General features: G+C 36.6%; 1 protein-coding gene across 1 annotated transcript; it reads right to left on the bottom strand.

Annotated features, from left to right (window-relative positions):
* Positions 1-997: 997 nt before the first annotated feature.
* On the bottom strand, positions 998-3,035 carry LOC123311877. The gene is made up of 2 exons (XM_044895988.1): positions 1,820-3,035; positions 998-1,328 (listed from the first exon to the last, which is right to left on the bottom strand). Coding segments are annotated over exons 1-2 (1,011 nt in total). The 5' UTR covers positions 2,830-3,035; the 3' UTR covers positions 998-1,327.
* Between the last annotated feature and the right edge of the window lie 15,179 nt (positions 3,036-18,214).

Here is an 18,214-nt window from a genome sequence, read left to right as displayed (position 1 = left end):
CAAGGAAAGAGGAATAATGATTCGGTTATTCCATAGCAAAACACCGTCTTCTAGAGTCAATTGGTTTCTGATCATAAAAAATCTTTTGTACTCATCATTTTTCTTTGCGAATTTAGGCCAACCATTTTTAACAAAGTTTGCGATTTTAGACAATTGTGGATCAAATCGTGTTTTCAGTTTAATTAACTCAAAATTCATGTTCACATCACTACTCTGAAAATAATTTAAATAATTCACATCAACATTATCAATAGGCTCTGAATAATTAATTGGTAACCGGGATAGAAAATCAGCAACATTTCTCTCGGATTTAATGAACTCAACATCATACTGATAGTTCGATAGGAAAACAGCCCACCTCCTCAGTCTATTTGCGGAAAATTGAGGGATTCCCTTTGCCGGATTGAAAATGGACATTAATGGTTTATTGTCTGTCACTAAAGTGAACTTCCTTCCAAACAAATATTGGTTAAATTTACTTATACCAAAAATAATCGCTAATCCTTCCCGTTCAATCTGGCTGTAGTTTCTTTCAGCAGATGATAAAGTGCGTGATGCATAAGAAATGACCCGTTCTTCACCCGTATTATCAACCTGTGAAATCATAGCTCCTAAACCAACTGGGCTAGCATCAGTTGTTAGTTTAATTGGCAACTTTACATCAAAATGTGATAGAACTTTATTTGACATTAATATTTTTTTAACTATACAGAATGCTTCATCGCATTTTCTATTCCACATGAATTTAGAATTTTTTTTTAGAAGATCATGTAACGGACTCAAAATAGTTGCCAAATTTGGAACAAATTTTCCGTAATAGTTTATTATGCCTAAAATCGATTTCAATTCTGTTACTGATTTAGGGAAGGGTGCTTCTTTTATAGCCTGAATCTTTTCATCATTCGCATGAATACCATCCTCACTAATTGTGTACCCCAGATATTGAACTACCCTTTCATTAAATGGACATTTCTCTATAGACACTTTCAATCCGGAATTTTCCATAATATTTAGGACTCGAAATAAACGCTCATCATGTTCAGCTTGATTCTTTCCGCTTATCAGTAAATCGTCAACAAAAACTTTTACACCTGGTATACCGCTAAAAAGCACTGTCATCAATTTCTGAAACTTAGCACACGCCGGAGCTACTCCGAAAGGTAATCGCAAATAACGAAAGAGACCTTTATGAGTACTTATTGTAACTAACTCTTGCGATTCCTCCTCTAATTCAACCTGATTGTATGCATGTGATAAATCTATTTTAGAAAAAATTACTGATCCTCCTAGTTCGGCCAGAATATCGTCAACAAGTGGAAGAGGAAACTGATCAACCTCGAGGTGGGGATTGATCGTTATTTTAAAATCACCACAAATTCGTACTGAACCATCTTTTTTTAGTACAGGTACTATAGGGGAAGCCCATCTCGAATAATCAACCTGTTTTAATACCCCCAACTCGATGAGTCTATCAATTTCCTTCTCCACCTTTTCTTTGATACCGTAAGGCAAGGGTCTGGCTTTAATGAATTTTGGTGATATATCGGCATCTTTCAATTTCAGTGATAATTTTTCTTTATTGAAACACCCCAATCCAGGTGAAAATACGTGTGAGAATTTCTTTTTTAAGTCTTCTGTTGAGGTAAAAAAATGAAATGAACTCGAAATTTTCAAACCAAACATGTACATAAAATCCCGACCCAAAATAGGAAGTCCACCGTTTTTGATAACGTAAATATCTAACCAATTTATGATGTTCCTGAATCTAATTTTTAGTTTGCAAACACCCGCCGGAAACATTTTATCGCCATTGTAAAAATACAAGCTACGTTCAGCTTTGCTCAATGAATATTTACGCAAGTTATCTAACCAAAAAGAATATGAAACTGCAGACACACTTGCTCCCGAATCCAGTTGAAACCTATGTTTGAATTCATCAATATAAACATGAACGAAAAAAGGTTCATTGAATTGGTTGATTGATTTTGTATCTGTCAAATTAAAAAAATCATCTTTGACTTCTATAAAATTCTGAAATCTTTTTGGACCATTTCTTTGATGTTCCCTATTGGGACATAATCTCGCTAAATGACCTACTTCATTACATACATTACATGTATAATCCTTAAACCTACAATCACTGGTGAAATGGTTGCGTCGACCGCAAACTGTACACTTTTTCCGCCGATTCTGGACGCCACTTCCTGATGCACCACTATCACTCATCACACTGCGATTCTGCGCTGTTGATGGCGTTCTTGGGTTCTGAGAAATATGGTGTAAGCCTGGTTCAATCTTAACTTCCTCCATACATGAATTTTTCTGGGCCGCCATTTTGCTGGATGCAATGGTGATGACGTCACTGAAACTGCATGTAATTTTCTCTTCGAATAATCTATCTTGAATGGGTCCTTTTTCGAAACCAATTATAAAACGATCTCGTAGAACCCAGTCATAAACAGTGCTGCCAAATTCACATTGTCCGGCCAAACTTCTTACTCTAGCAGCCCAGTTAGCTACTGTCTCGTGGGCATCCATTACTGAATTATAAAATTTATAGCGAGCTGCAAACGGTGACAAAGAGCTCTTAAAATGCTCATCAAATATGGACGTTAACTCATTATATTGCTTATTTTCTGGAACGACTGGCATCCATAAATTATACATCAGTTTGTAGGCCTCTTCATTCAGCGAATTCAGGAGAATCGCCCGTTTCTTTTCATTATCTTCAATACCATTCGCTTTGAAATAACTCTCCAAACGGCGATTATAAATTGTCCAATCACTATGAATATCATATTCACGTAATGCACCAAGCTTATCAGACATCTTGAACTCACTAATCGACTTTTATCCTCGTCGCCAATGTAATATCTTCCAGAATAATTACTACGTTGGATTTTTAGAATTTTATTTAAGTATCAATATAAATCTCATTCGATATCTAGCATACAACTGACGGGCCTGACTCCGTCTTATTGAACATTACCATCATTGGAACATGTGGTGTTTCCCAGATAACGAATACATACATTCAATACATAACACGGATGATCAAATCTTATTTGCCGATGATACAACATTCCTGAACAGAGCTGGAAATCAAAAAAAAACAATAAAAGACGCAGTGAAATGGTTTGAAAAGACACAAGAGCTAGTCATTACCACAAAACGGCACAATACGGACAGTATATCCTTACTTGGAGTAACGATTAGCGCCAATTCAATTCATTGCTGTATCCGTTACCGGGAATAAATCTACAAAAAGAAGAAAAAAAAAATGCGAACAGACGTGTAATTAGGGGTAGTTACGACTGTGTGCCTTCCTGTGACTGAAGAGACCCAACCGTGACCTACAGATCCTTCCACACTCAGGGCATGGATAGTCACCAATCAGATCTGGCCGCCGCTGTATCCTTCTCGATTCTCCATTATAACTGTGTACTAAAGACCTCCACTGTGATCTGTCTGACGCTAGTTGTTCCCAGTTATGATTGGCATTAACTAATTTTAGGGATTGATGTAGTGTATCCTTAAACCGCTTATACTGTCCTCCTGGTTTCCGGGCTCCCTCAGTGAATTCGCCGTATAGAGCTATTTTGGGGAGTCTTGTGTCTTGCATCCTCAGAATGTGACCACTCCATCTGAGTCGGGCCCTCGTTACTTGAGTCTCAATTGTTGTACAACTCGCGCGCTGCAAGACTTCTGCATTCGAAACTTTGTGGAACCATCTGATGTGCATTAGCGCCAACCTAACCTGGGAACATCACTTAGTTGAGTTAAGCAAAAGGGTTTCTACAGCATTGTTCGCAATTAGGCAAATAAAAAACACGCTCACCGAAAACGAAGCACTCGTTGTATATCATGCACACTTTCATGGGAGAATGACCTACAGCATTATCCTATGGGGTGCATCTTCTCAGGCTGGCAGTATCTTCCTAAAACAAAAAAAAGCAGTTCGATTGATCGCAGGTGTTGACAGAACTGTTAGTTGTAGACCACTGTTCAGGAAATATGGTATACTTACCGCTCCATCCTGTTACATACTCGAGTGTCTTATGTATATCTACAAGAATAAGAACCACTTCCGGAAGCACCAAGAAGTTCATGACCACCACACAAGAACAAAGGGAAAATATGTGCTACCCTATCATCGTCTCAAGAAAACACAAAATATGCACATATTTAACGGATTGAAAATGTTCAACAGGTTACCTGAGCACATAAAATCACTATCTAGTGCAGCCTTTAAGAATAAAATGAAAAGAATATTGGTAGAAAGCGTATTCTACACGATGGACGAATTCATGACACACAAGTTTTAGCAAACCCTAAATTATATTTTTATTTTGTTGGTCTATATGTGTATATGTGTATAATATCTTACTATATACCTTATATGTATTGTAATTTTCATGACGTTTTTCCTATATCTTTATATGGAAAATAATAAATTATGATTATGATTATGATGATTATGATTGCTCATTTTTAACCAAAAAAATCGAGATTTTCGAAATTGAGTTTTTGAGCTAGTCTGAAAGCCTTATCAACGCTGATTACAAAACCGTAAATCCCAAATGGATCAGACGAAAATAACAGGAGCTATCCCAGATTGAAATTTGCGATTTTTGAAAATTGCCATTTCCAAGATGAAAATCTGAACGGAGGGAGATAGGCTTTCAGGAATGCTTGCAATAGATTCAGCTTTTTCGAGAACCCATATTTTCATAACAATTTTTCAGATATTTGACACTGTTTAGCAAAAAATCGAATTTTTTTTTTCCATTTTTCATTTTGGAGTTGAAATCGAAGAGCTTTCTGGGGTGCAATTCTCTATGGAATCATCAACTGTTTAGTTTTATTGGAATCAACAAAGTAAGTATTGTAACACTCCATATCCTAAGACAGTAGTAGGACACTATGATTTTCAGGCAGAGGAGCCAATATGTCATTTTAGGGGGGTCTAACCCCTTGCTCATTTTTGACCAGAAAAATCGAGATTTTCAAAATTGAGTTTGTGTGCTAGGATGGAAGCCTTATCAACGCTGATTACAAAACCGTAAATCCCGAAAGCATCAGACGAAAATAACAGGAGATATCGCAGATTGAAATTAGCGATTTTTAAAAATTGCCATTTCCAAGATGAAAATCTAAACGGAGGGAGATAGGCTTTCGAGAATGCTTGCAATAGATTCAGCTCTTTCGAGAACCCATATTTTCATAACAATTTTTCAGATATTTGACACTGTTTAGCAAAAAATCGAATTTATTGTTTTTCCATTTTTCATTTTCGAGTTGAATTCGAAGAGCTCTCTGGAGTGCAATTCTCTATGGAATCATCAACTGTTTAGTTTGGTGGAATCAACAAAGTAAGTATCGTACACTCCATATCCTAAGACAGTAGTAGGATACTCTGATTTTTAGGCAGAGGAGCAAATAGGTCATTTTAGGGTGGTCTAAACCCTTGCTCATTTTTGACCAAAAAATCGAGAATTTCAAAATTTTGAAAATTGCCATTTCCAAAATGAAAATCTAAATGGGGGGAGACAGGCTTTCAGGAATGCTTGCAATAGATTCAGCGTATTCGAGAACCCATATCTTCATAACAATTTTCAAGATATTGGCCAGTGTTCAGGAAAAAATCGAAATTATTGTTTTTCCATTTTTCATTTTCTAGTTGACTTCGAGGAGCTTTCTGGAGTGCAATTCCCTATGGAATCATCAACTGTTTAGTTTGGTGGAATTAACAAAGTAAGTTTTTTACACTCCATATCCTAAGACAGTAGTAGGACACTATGATTTTCAGGCAAAAGAGCCAATATGTCATTTTAGGGGGGTCTAACCCCTTGCTCATTTTTGACCAAAAAAATCGAGATTTTCAAAATTGAGTTTGTATGCTAGTATGGAAGCCTTATCAACGCTGATCACAAAACCGTAAAACCCGAATGCATCAGACGAATTTTTGTAAATTGCCAATTCCAAAATGAAAATCTAAACGGAGGGAGATAGGCTTTCAGGAATGCTTGCAATAGATTCAGCGTATTCGAGAACCCATATCTTCATAACAATTTTAAAGATATTGGACAGTGTTCAGGAAAAAATCGAATCTATTGTTTTTCCATTTTTCATTTTCGTGTTGACTTCGAGGAGCTCTCTGGAGTGCAATTCTCTATGGAATCATCAACTGTTTAGTTTGGTGGAATCAACAAAGTAAGCATTGTACACTCCATATCCTAAGACAGTAGTAGGACACTCTGATTTTTAGGCAGAGGAGCAAATAGGTCATTTTAGGGGGGTCTAACCCCTTGCTCATTTTTAACCAAAAAAATCGAGATTTTCGAATTTGAGTTTTTGAGCTAGTCTGAAAGCCTTATCAACGCTGATTACAAAACCGTAAATTCCAAATGGATCAGACGAAAATAACAGGAGCTATCCCAGATTGAAATTTGCGATTTTTGAAAAATGCCATTTACAAGATGAAAATCTAAACGGAGGGAGATAGGCTTTCAGGAATCCTTGCAATAGATTCAGCTTTTTCGAGAACCCATATTTTCATAACTATGATTTTCAGGCATAGGAGCCAATAAGTCATTTTAGGGGGGTCTAACCCCCTGCTCATTTCTGACCAAAAAAATCGAGATTTTCAAAATTGAGTTTGTGTGCTAGGATGGAAGCCTTATCAACGCTGAATAGAAAACTGTAAATCCCGAATGCATCAGACGAAAATAACAGGAGCTATCCCAGATTGAAATTTGCGATTTTTGAAAAATGCCATTTACAAGATGAAAATCTAAACGGAGGGAGATAGGCTTTCAGGAATGCTTGCAATAGATTCAACTTTTTCGAGAACTCATATTTTCATAACAATTTTTCAGATATTTGACACTGTTTAGCAAAAAATCGAATTTTTTTTTCATTTTTCATTTTCGATTTGAATTCGAAGAACTCTCTGGAGTGCAATTCTCTATGGAATCATCAACTGTTTAGTTTGGTGGAATCAACAAAGTAAGTATTGTACACTCCATATCCTAAGACAGTAGTAGGACACTATGATTTTCAGGCATAGGAGCCAATAAATCATTTTAGGGGGGTCTAACCCCTTGCTCATTTCTGACCAAAAAAATCGAGATTTTCATAATTGAGTTTGTGTGCTATGATGGAAGCCTTATCAACGATGATTACAAAACCGTAAATCCCGAATGCATCAGACGAAAATAACAGGAGATGTCGCAGATTTAAATTTGCTATTTTTAAAAATTGCCATTTCCAAGATGAAAATCTAAACGGAGGGAGATAGGCTTTCAGGAACACTTGCAATAGATTCAGCGTATTCGAGAACCCATATCTTCATAACAATTTTTAAGATATTTGACAGTGTTCAGGAAAAAATCGAATCTATTGTTTTTCCATTTTTCATTTTCTAGTTGACTTCGAGGAGCTCTCTGGAGTGCAATTCCCTATGGAATCATCAACTGTTTAGTTTGGTGGAATTAACAAAGTAAGTATTTTACACTCCATATCCTAAGACAGTAGTAGGACACTCTGATTTTTAGGCAGAGGAGCAAATAGGTCATTTTAGGGGGGTCTAACCCCTTGCTCATTTTTGACCAGAAAAATCGAGATTTTCAAAATTTAGTTTGTGTGCTAGGATGGAAGCCTCATCAACGCTGATTACAAAACCGTAAATCCCGAATGCATCAGACGAAAATAACAGGAGATATCGCAGATTGAAATTTGCGATTTTTGAAAATTGCCATTTCCAAAATGAAAATCTGAACGGAGGGAGAGAGGTTCTCGAGAATGCTTGCAATAGATTCAGCTTTTTTGAGAACCCATATTTTTATAACAATTTTTCAGATATTTGACACTGTTTAGCAAAAAATCGACTTTATTGTTTTACCATTTTTCATTTTCGAGTTGAATTCGAAGAGCTCTCTGGGGTGCAATTCTCTATGGAATCATCAACTGTTTAGTTTGGTGGAATCATCAAAGTAAGTATTGTACACTCCATATCCTAAGACAGTAGTAGGACACTCTGATTTTTAGGCAGAGGAGCAAATAGGTCATTTTAGGGGGGTCTAACCCCTTGCTCATTTTTGACCAGAAAAATCGAGATTTTCAAAATTTAGTTTGTGTGCTAGGATGGAAGCCTCATCAACGCTGATTACAAAACCGTAAATCCCGAATGCATCAGACGAAAATAACAGGAGATATCGCAGTTTGAAATTTGCGATTTTTGAAAATTGCCATTTCCAAGATGAAAATCTAAACGGAGGGAGATAGGCTTTCGAGAATGCTTGCAATAGATTCAGTTCTTTCGAGAACCCATATTTTCATAACAATTTTACAGATATTTGACAGTGTTCAGGAAAAAATCGAATCTATTGTTTTTCCATTTTTCATTTTCTAGTTGACTTCGAGGAGCTCTCTGGAGTGCAATTCCCTATGGAATCATCAACTGTTTAGTTTGGTGGAATTAACAAAGTAAGTATTTTACACTCCATTTCCTAAAACAGTAGTAGGACACTATGATTTTCAGGCAAAAGAGCCAATATGTCATTTTAGGGGGGTCTAACCCCTTGCTCATTTTTGACCAAAAAAATTGAGATTTTCAAAATTGAGTTTGTATGCTAGAATGGAAGCCTTATCAACGCTGATTACAAAACCGTAAATCCCGAATGCATCAGACGAAAATAACAGAAGATATCGCAGATTGAAATTTGCGATTTTTGAAAATTGCCATTTCCAAAATGATAATGTAAACGGAGGGAGATAGGCTTTCAGGAATGCTTGCAATAGATTCAGCGTATTCGAGAACCCATATCTTCATAACAATTCTTAAGATATTTGACAGTGTTCAGGAAAAAATCGAATCTATTGTTTTTCCATTTTTCATTTTCTACTTGACTTCGAGGAGCTCTCTGGAGTGCAATTCTCTATGGAATCATCAACTGTTTAGTTTGGTGGAATCAACAAAGTAAGCATTGTACACTCCATATCCTAAGACAGTAGTAGGACACTCTGATTTTTAGGCAGAGGAGCAAATAGGTCATTTTAGGGGGGTCTAACCCCTTGCTCATTTTTAACCAAAAAAATCGAGATTTTCGAATTTGAGTTTTTGAGCTAGTCTGAAAGCCTTATCAACGCTGATTACAAAACCGTAAATTCCAAATGGATCAGACGAAAATAACAGGAGCTATCCCAGATTGAAATTTGCGATTTTTGAAAAATGCCATTTACAAGATGAAAATCTAAACGGAGGGAGATAGGCTTTCAGGAATGCTTGCAATAGATTCAGCTTTTTCGAGAACCCATATTTTCATAACTATGATTTTCAGGCATAGGAGCCAATAAGTCATTTTAGGGGGGTCTAACCCCCTGCTCATTTCTGACCAAAAAAATCGAGATTTTCAAAATTGAGTTTGTGTGCTAGGATGGAAGCCTTATCAACGCTGAATAGAAAACTGTAAATCCCGAATGCATCAGACGAAAATAACAGGAGCTATCCCAGATTGAAATTTGCGATTTTTGAAAAATGCCATTTACAAGATGAAAATCTAAACGGAGGGAGATAGGCTTTCAGGAATGCTTGCAATAGATTCAACTTTTTCGAGAACTCATATTTTCATAACAATTTTTCAGATATTTGACACTGTTTAGCAAAAAATCGAATTTTTTTTTCATTTTTCATTTTCGATTTGAATTCGAAGAACTCTCTGGAGTGCAATTCTCTATGGAATCATCAACTGTTTAGTTTGGTGGAATCAACAAAGTAAGTATTGTACACTCCATATCCTAAGACAGTAGTAGGACACTATGATTTTCAGGCATAGGAGCCAATAAATCATTTTAGGGGGGTCTAACCCCTTGCTCATTTCTGACCAAAAAAATCGAGATTTTCATAATTGAGTTTGTGTGCTATGATGGAAGCCTTATCAACGATGATTACAAAACCGTAAATCCCGAATGCATCAGACGAAAATAACAGGAGATGTCGCAGATTTAAATTTGCTATTTTTAAAAATTGCCATTTCCAAGATGAAAATCTAAACGGAGGGAGATAGGCTTTCAGGAACACTTGCAATAGATTCAGCGTATTCGAGAACCCATATCTTCATAACAATTTTTAAGATATTTGACAGTGTTCAGGAAAAAATCGAATCTATTGTTTTTCCATTTTTCATTTTCTAGTTGACTTCGAGGAGCTCTCTGGAGTGCAATTCCCTATGGAATCATCAACTGTTTAGTTTGGTGGAATTAACAAAGTAAGTATTTTACACTCCATATCCTAAGACAGTAGTAGGACACTCTGATTTTTAGGCAGAGGAGCAAATAGGTCATTTTAGGGGGGTCTAACCCCTTGCTCATTTTTGACCAGAAAAATCGAGATTTTCAAAATTTAGTTTGTGTGCTAGGATGGAAGCCTCATCAACGCTGATTACAAAACCGTAAATCCCGAATGCATCAGACGAAAATAACAGGAGATATCGCAGATTGAAATTTGCGATTTTTGAAAATTGCCATTTCCAAAATGAAAATCTGAACGGAGGGAGAGAGGTTCTCGAGAATGCTTGCAATAGATTCAGCTTTTTTGAGAACCCATATTTTTATAACAATTTTTCAGATATTTGACACTGTTTAGCAAAAAATCGACTTTATTGTTTTACCATTTTTCATTTTCGAGTTGAATTCGAAGAGCTCTCTGGGGTGCAATTCTCTATGGAATCATCAACTGTTTAGTTTGGTGGAATCATCAAAGTAAGTATTGTACACTCCATATCCTAAGACAGTAGTAGGACACTCTGATTTTTAGGCAGAGGAGCAAATAGGTCATTTTAGGGGGGTCTAACCCCTTGCTCATTTTTGACCAGAAAAATCGAGATTTTCAAAATTTAGTTTGTGTGCTAGGATGGAAGCCTCATCAACGCTGATTACAAAACCGTAAATCCCGAATGCATCAGACGAAAATAACAGGAGATATCGCAGTTTGAAATTTGCGATTTTTGAAAATTGCCATTTCCAAGATGAAAATCTAAACGGAGGGAGATAGGCTTTCGAGAATGCTTGCAATAGATTCAGTTCTTTCGAGAACCCATATTTTCATAACAATTTTACAGATATTTGACAGTGTTCAGGAAAAAATCGAATCTATTGTTTTTCCATTTTTCATTTTCTAGTTGACTTCGAGGAGCTCTCTGGAGTGCAATTCCCTATGGAATCATCAACTGTTTAGTTTGGTGGAATTAACAAAGTAAGTATTTTACACTCCATTTCCTAAAACAGTAGTAGGACACTATGATTTTCAGGCAAAAGAGCCAATATGTCATTTTAGGGGGGTCTAACCCCTTGCTCATTTTTGACCAAAAAAATTGAGATTTTCAAAATTGAGTTTGTATGCTAGAATGGAAGCCTTATCAACGCTGATTACAAAACCGTAAATCCCGAATGCATCAGACGAAAATAACAGAAGATATCGCAGATTGAAATTTGCGATTTTTGAAAATTGCCATTTCCAAAATGATAATGTAAACGGAGGGAGATAGGCTTTCAGGAATGCTTGCAATAGATTCAGCGTATTCGAGAACCCATATCTTCATAACAATTCTTAAGATATTTGACAGTGTTCAGGAAAAAATCGAATCTATTGTTTTTCCATTTTTCATTTTCTAGTTGACTTCGAGGAGCTCTCTGGAGTGCAATTCCCTATGGAATCATCAACTGTTTAGTTTGGTGGAATTAACAAAGTAAGTATTTTACACTCCATTTCCTAAAACAGTAGTAGGACACTATGATTTTCAGGCAAAAGAGCCAATATGTCATTTTAGGGGGGTCTAACCCCTTGCTCATTTTTGACCAAAAAAATCGAGATTTTCAAAATTGAGTTTGTATGCTAGGATGTAAGCCTTATCAACGCTGATCACAAAACCGTAAATCTCGAATGCATCAGACGAAAATAACAGGAGATATCGCAGATTGAAATTTGCGATTTTCGAAAATTGCCATTTCCAAAATGAAAATCTGAACGGAGGGAGATAGGTTCTCGAGAATGCTTGCAATAGATTCAGCTTTTTCGAGAACCCATATCTTCATAACAATTTTTAAGATATTTGACAGTGTTCAGGAAAAAATCGAATCTATTGTTTTTCCATTTTTCATTTTCTAGTTGACTTCGAGGAGCTCTCTGGAGTGCAATTCCCTATGGAATCATCAACTGTTTAGTTTGGTGGAATTAACAAAGTAAGTATTTTACACTCCATTTCCTAAAACAGTAGTAGGACACTATGATTTTCAGGCAAAAGAGCCAATATGTCATTTTAGGGGGGTCTAACCCCTTGCTCATTTTTGACCAAAAAAATTGAGATTTTCAAAATTGAGTTTGTATGCTAGGATGGAAGCCTTATCAACGCTGATCACAAAACCGTAAATCTCGAATGCATCAGACGAAAATAACAGGAGATATCGCAGATTGAAATTTGCGATTTTTGAAAATTGCCATTTCCAAAATGAAAATCTGAACGGAGGGAGATAGGTTCTCGAGAATGCTTGCAATAGATTCAGCTTTTTCGAGAACCCATATTTTTATAACAATTTTCCAGATATTTGACACTGTTTAGCAAAAAATCGAATTTATTGTTTTTCCATTTTTCATTTTCGAGTTGAATTCGAAGAGCTCTCTGGGGTCCAATTCTCTATAGAATCATCAACTGTTTAGTTTGGTGGAATCAACAAAGTAAGTTTTGTACACTCCATATCCTAAGACAGTAGTAGGACACTCTGATTTATAGGCAGAGGAGCAAATAGGTCATTTTAGGGGGGTCTAACCCCTTGCTCATTTTTGACCAAAAAAATAGAGATTTTCAAAATTGAGTTTTTGTATTAGGATGGTAGCCATATCAACGCTGATTACAAAACCGTAAATCCCGAATGCATCAGACGAAAATAACAGGAGATATCGCAGTTTGAAATTTGCGATTTTTGAAAATTGCCATTTCCAAGATGAAAATCTAAACGGAGGGAGATAGGCTTTCGAGAATGCTTGCAATAGATTCAGTTCTTTCGAGAACCCATATTTTCATAACAATTTTTCAGATATTTGACACTGTTTAGCAAAAAATCGAATTTATTGTTTTTCCATTTTTTCATTTTCGTGTTGAATTCGAAGAGCTCTCTGGAGTGCAATTCTCTATAGAATCATCAACTGTTTAGTTTGGTGGAATCAACAAAGTAAGTTTTGTACACTCCATATCCTAAGACAGTAGAAGGACACTCTGATTTAAAGGCAGAGGAGCAAATAGGTCATTTTAGGGGGGTCTAACCCCTTGCTCATTTTTGACCAAAAAAATAGAGATTTTCAAAATTGAGTTTTTGTATTAGGATGGTAGCCATATCAACGCTGATTACAAAACCGTAAATCCCGAATGCATCAGACGAAAATAACAGAAGATATCGCAGATTGAAATTTGCGATTTTTGAAAATTGCCATTTCCAAAATGAAAATCTAAACGGAGGGAGATAGGCTTTCAGGAATACTTGCAATAGATTCAGGGTATTCGGGAACCGATATTTCTTCACCAAACTTTCAGATAGATTAGATTAGAGAAACATTGTCGAGGAAGAATATGGTCGTCAAGAAATAGAGCAGCAGGCTGGATTCCGTGCTGGTAGATCCTGCATTGATCATATCTTTAGCTTGATGCAGTTGAATGAGAAATAAGTAGCGACTAATAGGGAAGTTCATCTACTCTTCGTGGACTTGACCAAAGCCTATGATACGGTACCGATTTAGAGGCTCTGGGGTGTCTTTGAACGTTCTCCTATAGATAATACCATATTAAATCTATAAAACAACTCTACGATGGCTCTGTGTCTCTGGTAAAGGTGGGAATAAGATGTCTAAAATTCTGGTGTATTCACTGATTCGATTTTAATTTCGTGGGGATATGGGATCAGTTTCGTTTTTTCCACTGTAGGTAGCGCTGTTTAGAATTTGACAGAGCATTGTCATTTGATATTTCAAAATAATTTGAATACTTTACTACGACTTACGAATATGTTGTATTTATAAGCGATCATTGTTGTGTGAAAATGTATTAGTTTCGAGAAAGGGGTGTAGAACATTAATTTATTCAACATGTCGTTCAGTAAGTTCACTTTTCCATATGGACAATCAAGAGCTACAGCTAAGAATTCGGTGTTGTTGGAATTTGAAGCAGAACCAAATCAGATGAACGAACATTCGGGCCCGATATAGCTAAGTTTCATGGAAACTTCAGCAATATTTCGAAGAAACTGTATTGGAAATACGTAATGTGAATTGTGAGCATGTATTGAGAATCCGAAATACATAAATCTATTCGAGTCTGTTACTTCAAACATTTTTCCTGAGTAGATATAGTGAAAATTTCCTTTCCGTCACCTGAATATATTGGATATTTGACCAATTAACTGTGTTTCATTAAAATCATATTAAATTACCCCCTGTAACGGTTTCAAATACCATCAATAAATACGGTACGAATTGAATTTGCAGGTTATGTTGATGTGGGGCGATCGGCCTACTGTTATTTTACCGCTACCGGTCAAGTGGGGTTAGATCTTGACGTTTTAGTTTAGTTTTCCGTGCTCACAGAATTTTGAAGGTTAGACAGCGTCAGATGAGTTAGGGAATCCAGACCACGTGACTTTCAACTGTCAAATATGGCGCTTGGTTGGCAAGCAGAGATTTTTGTTTCACTTAAATTTCTTAAAAAAATGGTGAATATCATTATAGATAATGTATATACACTAAGGTCACGTTCTTATTCATTCAATATATAATTTAGAAAATGTTTTGTTTGCCTTGCATGAATTGAAATTCAATAATTATGGGTTTCGTGAGTTCAGAGCATAACATCATTGGTGCTTTTTCACCTAATTCTCTTCGCTGTTTTTGTTACAAAACTTGTGTGGATCCTTTTCATTATGTAGGACCTTTTGTCAAATAATCAAAATATTATTCTCTATAATTTCTTCATTGAATTAACCATTTTGGTGTAAGTATCCTTCGATTTGACAAATGGAAATAAATCATGCAAACTTGTTTGCACTGTATTCATTAATTACTGAAGTACAATAAAATTTATATATCTATGTATATGTTTTTAGTATAGCAAATAAATGCAGATCAACACAATTGAGTTTCTCTCAAATATTTTTATTATTCAAACATACGTCAATTTTACTAATGTGAGTAACATTTGATTGTTAGGACTCAGTACTGTTGTTGATGTTGATGAAATGTGAGGTTCTATTTCTGGAAAAATAGCTGCTTTGATGAATTTATGATCGAACCCACAATAATACTTCCACAAAAATATATTATTGATATTGTCCATTAGTCACCGAGGAGTGTTTTCAACTTTCTTTTCTAAGTCTTCTATTTTTCTGATGGCAAAGTTGAACTGCTCAACTTGTGTACTCAACATGGTCATTGTCAAGTCTGTTTGTATAGCACAGCCTCTCAATCTGCTTTGCCCTGCTTGCTCTGTATCACCCAGATCACTTCCTTCGTTACACTAAAAAATGAACAGAAAATTTTACATATTTTTAGTAAGTTAAACCTTTATAAAAACGTATTCGAAAGAAATCACTGTATATTCAGTTTCACTTATAGGTATATGAATACAGACACATAGATATTCTTCTTAGGTACCTACCCGTTATGAAATGTCTGCTACATACTCCTTGGTTTCTAATAATTGATTCAGTTAGATCTTCTCTCTTGAGCTGTTCACCACATATCCCTTCTTCGTTAATATGTAAGTAATGCACAGATTTTGTCACAGTAGGTATACGAAAAACTCCTTATGGTACCGATCTGCACGACTTCCACAATTAACCATAATACTTGTTAAAGGCATTTTTCTTTCGGAATAAAACTTAGTTCTCACTATTCACTATATATATCAAAAAACCAAACGATATTTAACACCAATCCATGTCAATTATTGAGAAAAAGCTTCCAAAAGTTCCAAATTACGAAAGGTAAGCAAACGTTGTTTGCCAACCGACCGCCATATTGAAATATTTTGACAGGTGATTGGATTGCCTAGTTTTCTATGTGATTAGCCATTTTGTAAGTTTGGAGGTATCCATCAGGAATTTCTGGAGTTTTCGATAATTAAAATCGTCCATTTGTGGGATTAATCTTCGGATATCTGTGTGATCTCCTGCCGAACTGGTTTATTTGGATTCTATATTGGCGTATCTCCTTAAGGAGGATTGATCGAGAGTTTTCTTCGCTGTGGCACGTGAAGTTTTTCTTCATAAAGGTATGTTCGTCGTACGTTGTTCTGCAAATTCCTTATTGTGTGTTATTTTCTCTCCATTACCAGCTATTGCCGTGAAATTCGTTGATTGGAAGCATTAGTTGAGAGCATCCTACGTTGATTGTGATAGAACCGAGGTTCTGGTTGTCTAATTGCAGATTCGAGCTTGGAAAGATTTGGTGGATTCACGTTAGATTTGAATAGTTCCCCCCGAAGAACTGGGTATGTATAAAACCATCTTTTGTGATACAATGTTTGTCACTCATTCTTCCTTATATGGTGAGGATTAAGTTCTTACGTTCTTTCGTATCGACAGGGTCCTAGTGTAGGGAGACATCTCCTAGTGTAGGGAGGCATATCCTAGTGTAGGGAGACATCTCCTAGTGTGGGGAGGCATATCCTAGTGTAGGGAGACATATACTAGTGTAGGGAGACATATCGTAGTATAGGGGGGGGGTCCCTGAAGTCATCGTGTAGGGAGGAAGTCCTGTAAATCCTAGTATAGTCGCAGTCCAAGTCGAGCCTTCTAGAACTGCTCGTGAAGTCCAGTCCAAGTGGAGCTGTTACAACAGAAACCTTGTAGAGTTTCATAGCGAAGAGACCATCTTCCCCATTCGGGAGCGGAGAGAGCACTCTCAGGACGCGCAAGTGTATTATAGAAGTTGCATATCGTATTATATTGTTGCTTTCCTTAACGACAACGGTTTATATTGTAAAACCTTGGCGTATTGCTATTATTATCACATTCTATTGCTTGTGGAGTGAGGTATAGATTGATTTAGTTAGAGCGCGTCACTCTGGTGACGTTGATAATTCTGTGCAGTTAAATTGAACGTTAATTAGTGTTGCTCGTACATTTGGGAGTTCTGAGGAGCTTCGCGCTGCGCCTGAGCTCAAGCGACGCGATTTCGGTTAGTTTTATAAAGGCCATCCGTTTTGAAGTATTACAATTATTATTAGACACCACACACCCTCCTTGGCGTTCAATACAACTGTAGCCATACAAGTAGGCCCGTGTATTTCCTTTGCTGCCCGAATAAACCGTTCTTCAGTACAACTCGTTTGGTTGATTTGGGGTTGTTGCTGTTCCTAAGGGTATTTACTGGGGAAATAAATCTACCTGGCGCCCAACTTCTCTTTTGTCGGTTCCTTACATTGAACCCACCCCATCTTCACTGAGTGAGCCGTGGATACCCTCGCTTGGCAGCCCGGGTATTTCTTGCATTTCGGTGTGACGAAAGGTCTCACCCCTCACGAATTCAAGTTGTCAAACGGAAATTATCTTGAAGAAGAATAGTAAATCCTCATTCGAACCCTTATTCGATAGTGTTGAAATATTGACAGATTTGTTTTTACAACGAAAATTGAACTGTAAAGCACAAATATTCCTTAACAGCTTGCAAAATAGACCAGTTCATATTTTGAACTTGTTGATAGACATTCTATATCAACGCAAAACAAAATAAAACTAGAGAGTATCATTGGACTTCCTTTGGTAGAACGAAGCAAATGACATGGTGGCGCCGCCACGAAACTGATCCCATATCCCCGATTTTCTGAAATGTTGATGCTTGCAAAAAGTGACAAGTGCACACACCAGTGTTTTAGACATCTTTGGTGGGAGATAGGCAGTCAGAGAAGTTTAGAACAACTAAACTACTTAGACAGGGATGTTGCCTTTCCCCAACATTGTTCAAAATATACCTGAACGAAGTCCTGAAGAATTGGAGGAGAGCATGCAATGGAATGGGAATACCACTGACCGATGATACGACTCTTTATACATTGCATTTCGCAGACGACCAGGTAGTAGTGGCTCAGGACGCAGAGGATCTGGGCTTTATGGCCAGAAGATTATTTGCAGAATATGAGAGGTGGGGTTTGTCGGTCAACAGAAAGAAGAC

Source organism: Coccinella septempunctata, chromosome 4, assembly GCF_907165205.1.
Source record: "Coccinella septempunctata chromosome 4, icCocSept1.1, whole genome shotgun sequence".
Classification (NCBI taxonomy): domain Eukaryota; kingdom Metazoa; phylum Arthropoda; class Insecta; order Coleoptera; family Coccinellidae; genus Coccinella; species Coccinella septempunctata.
Note: the sequence above shows the minus strand (reverse complement) of the source record. Positions and strands in the feature narration are given on the sequence as shown.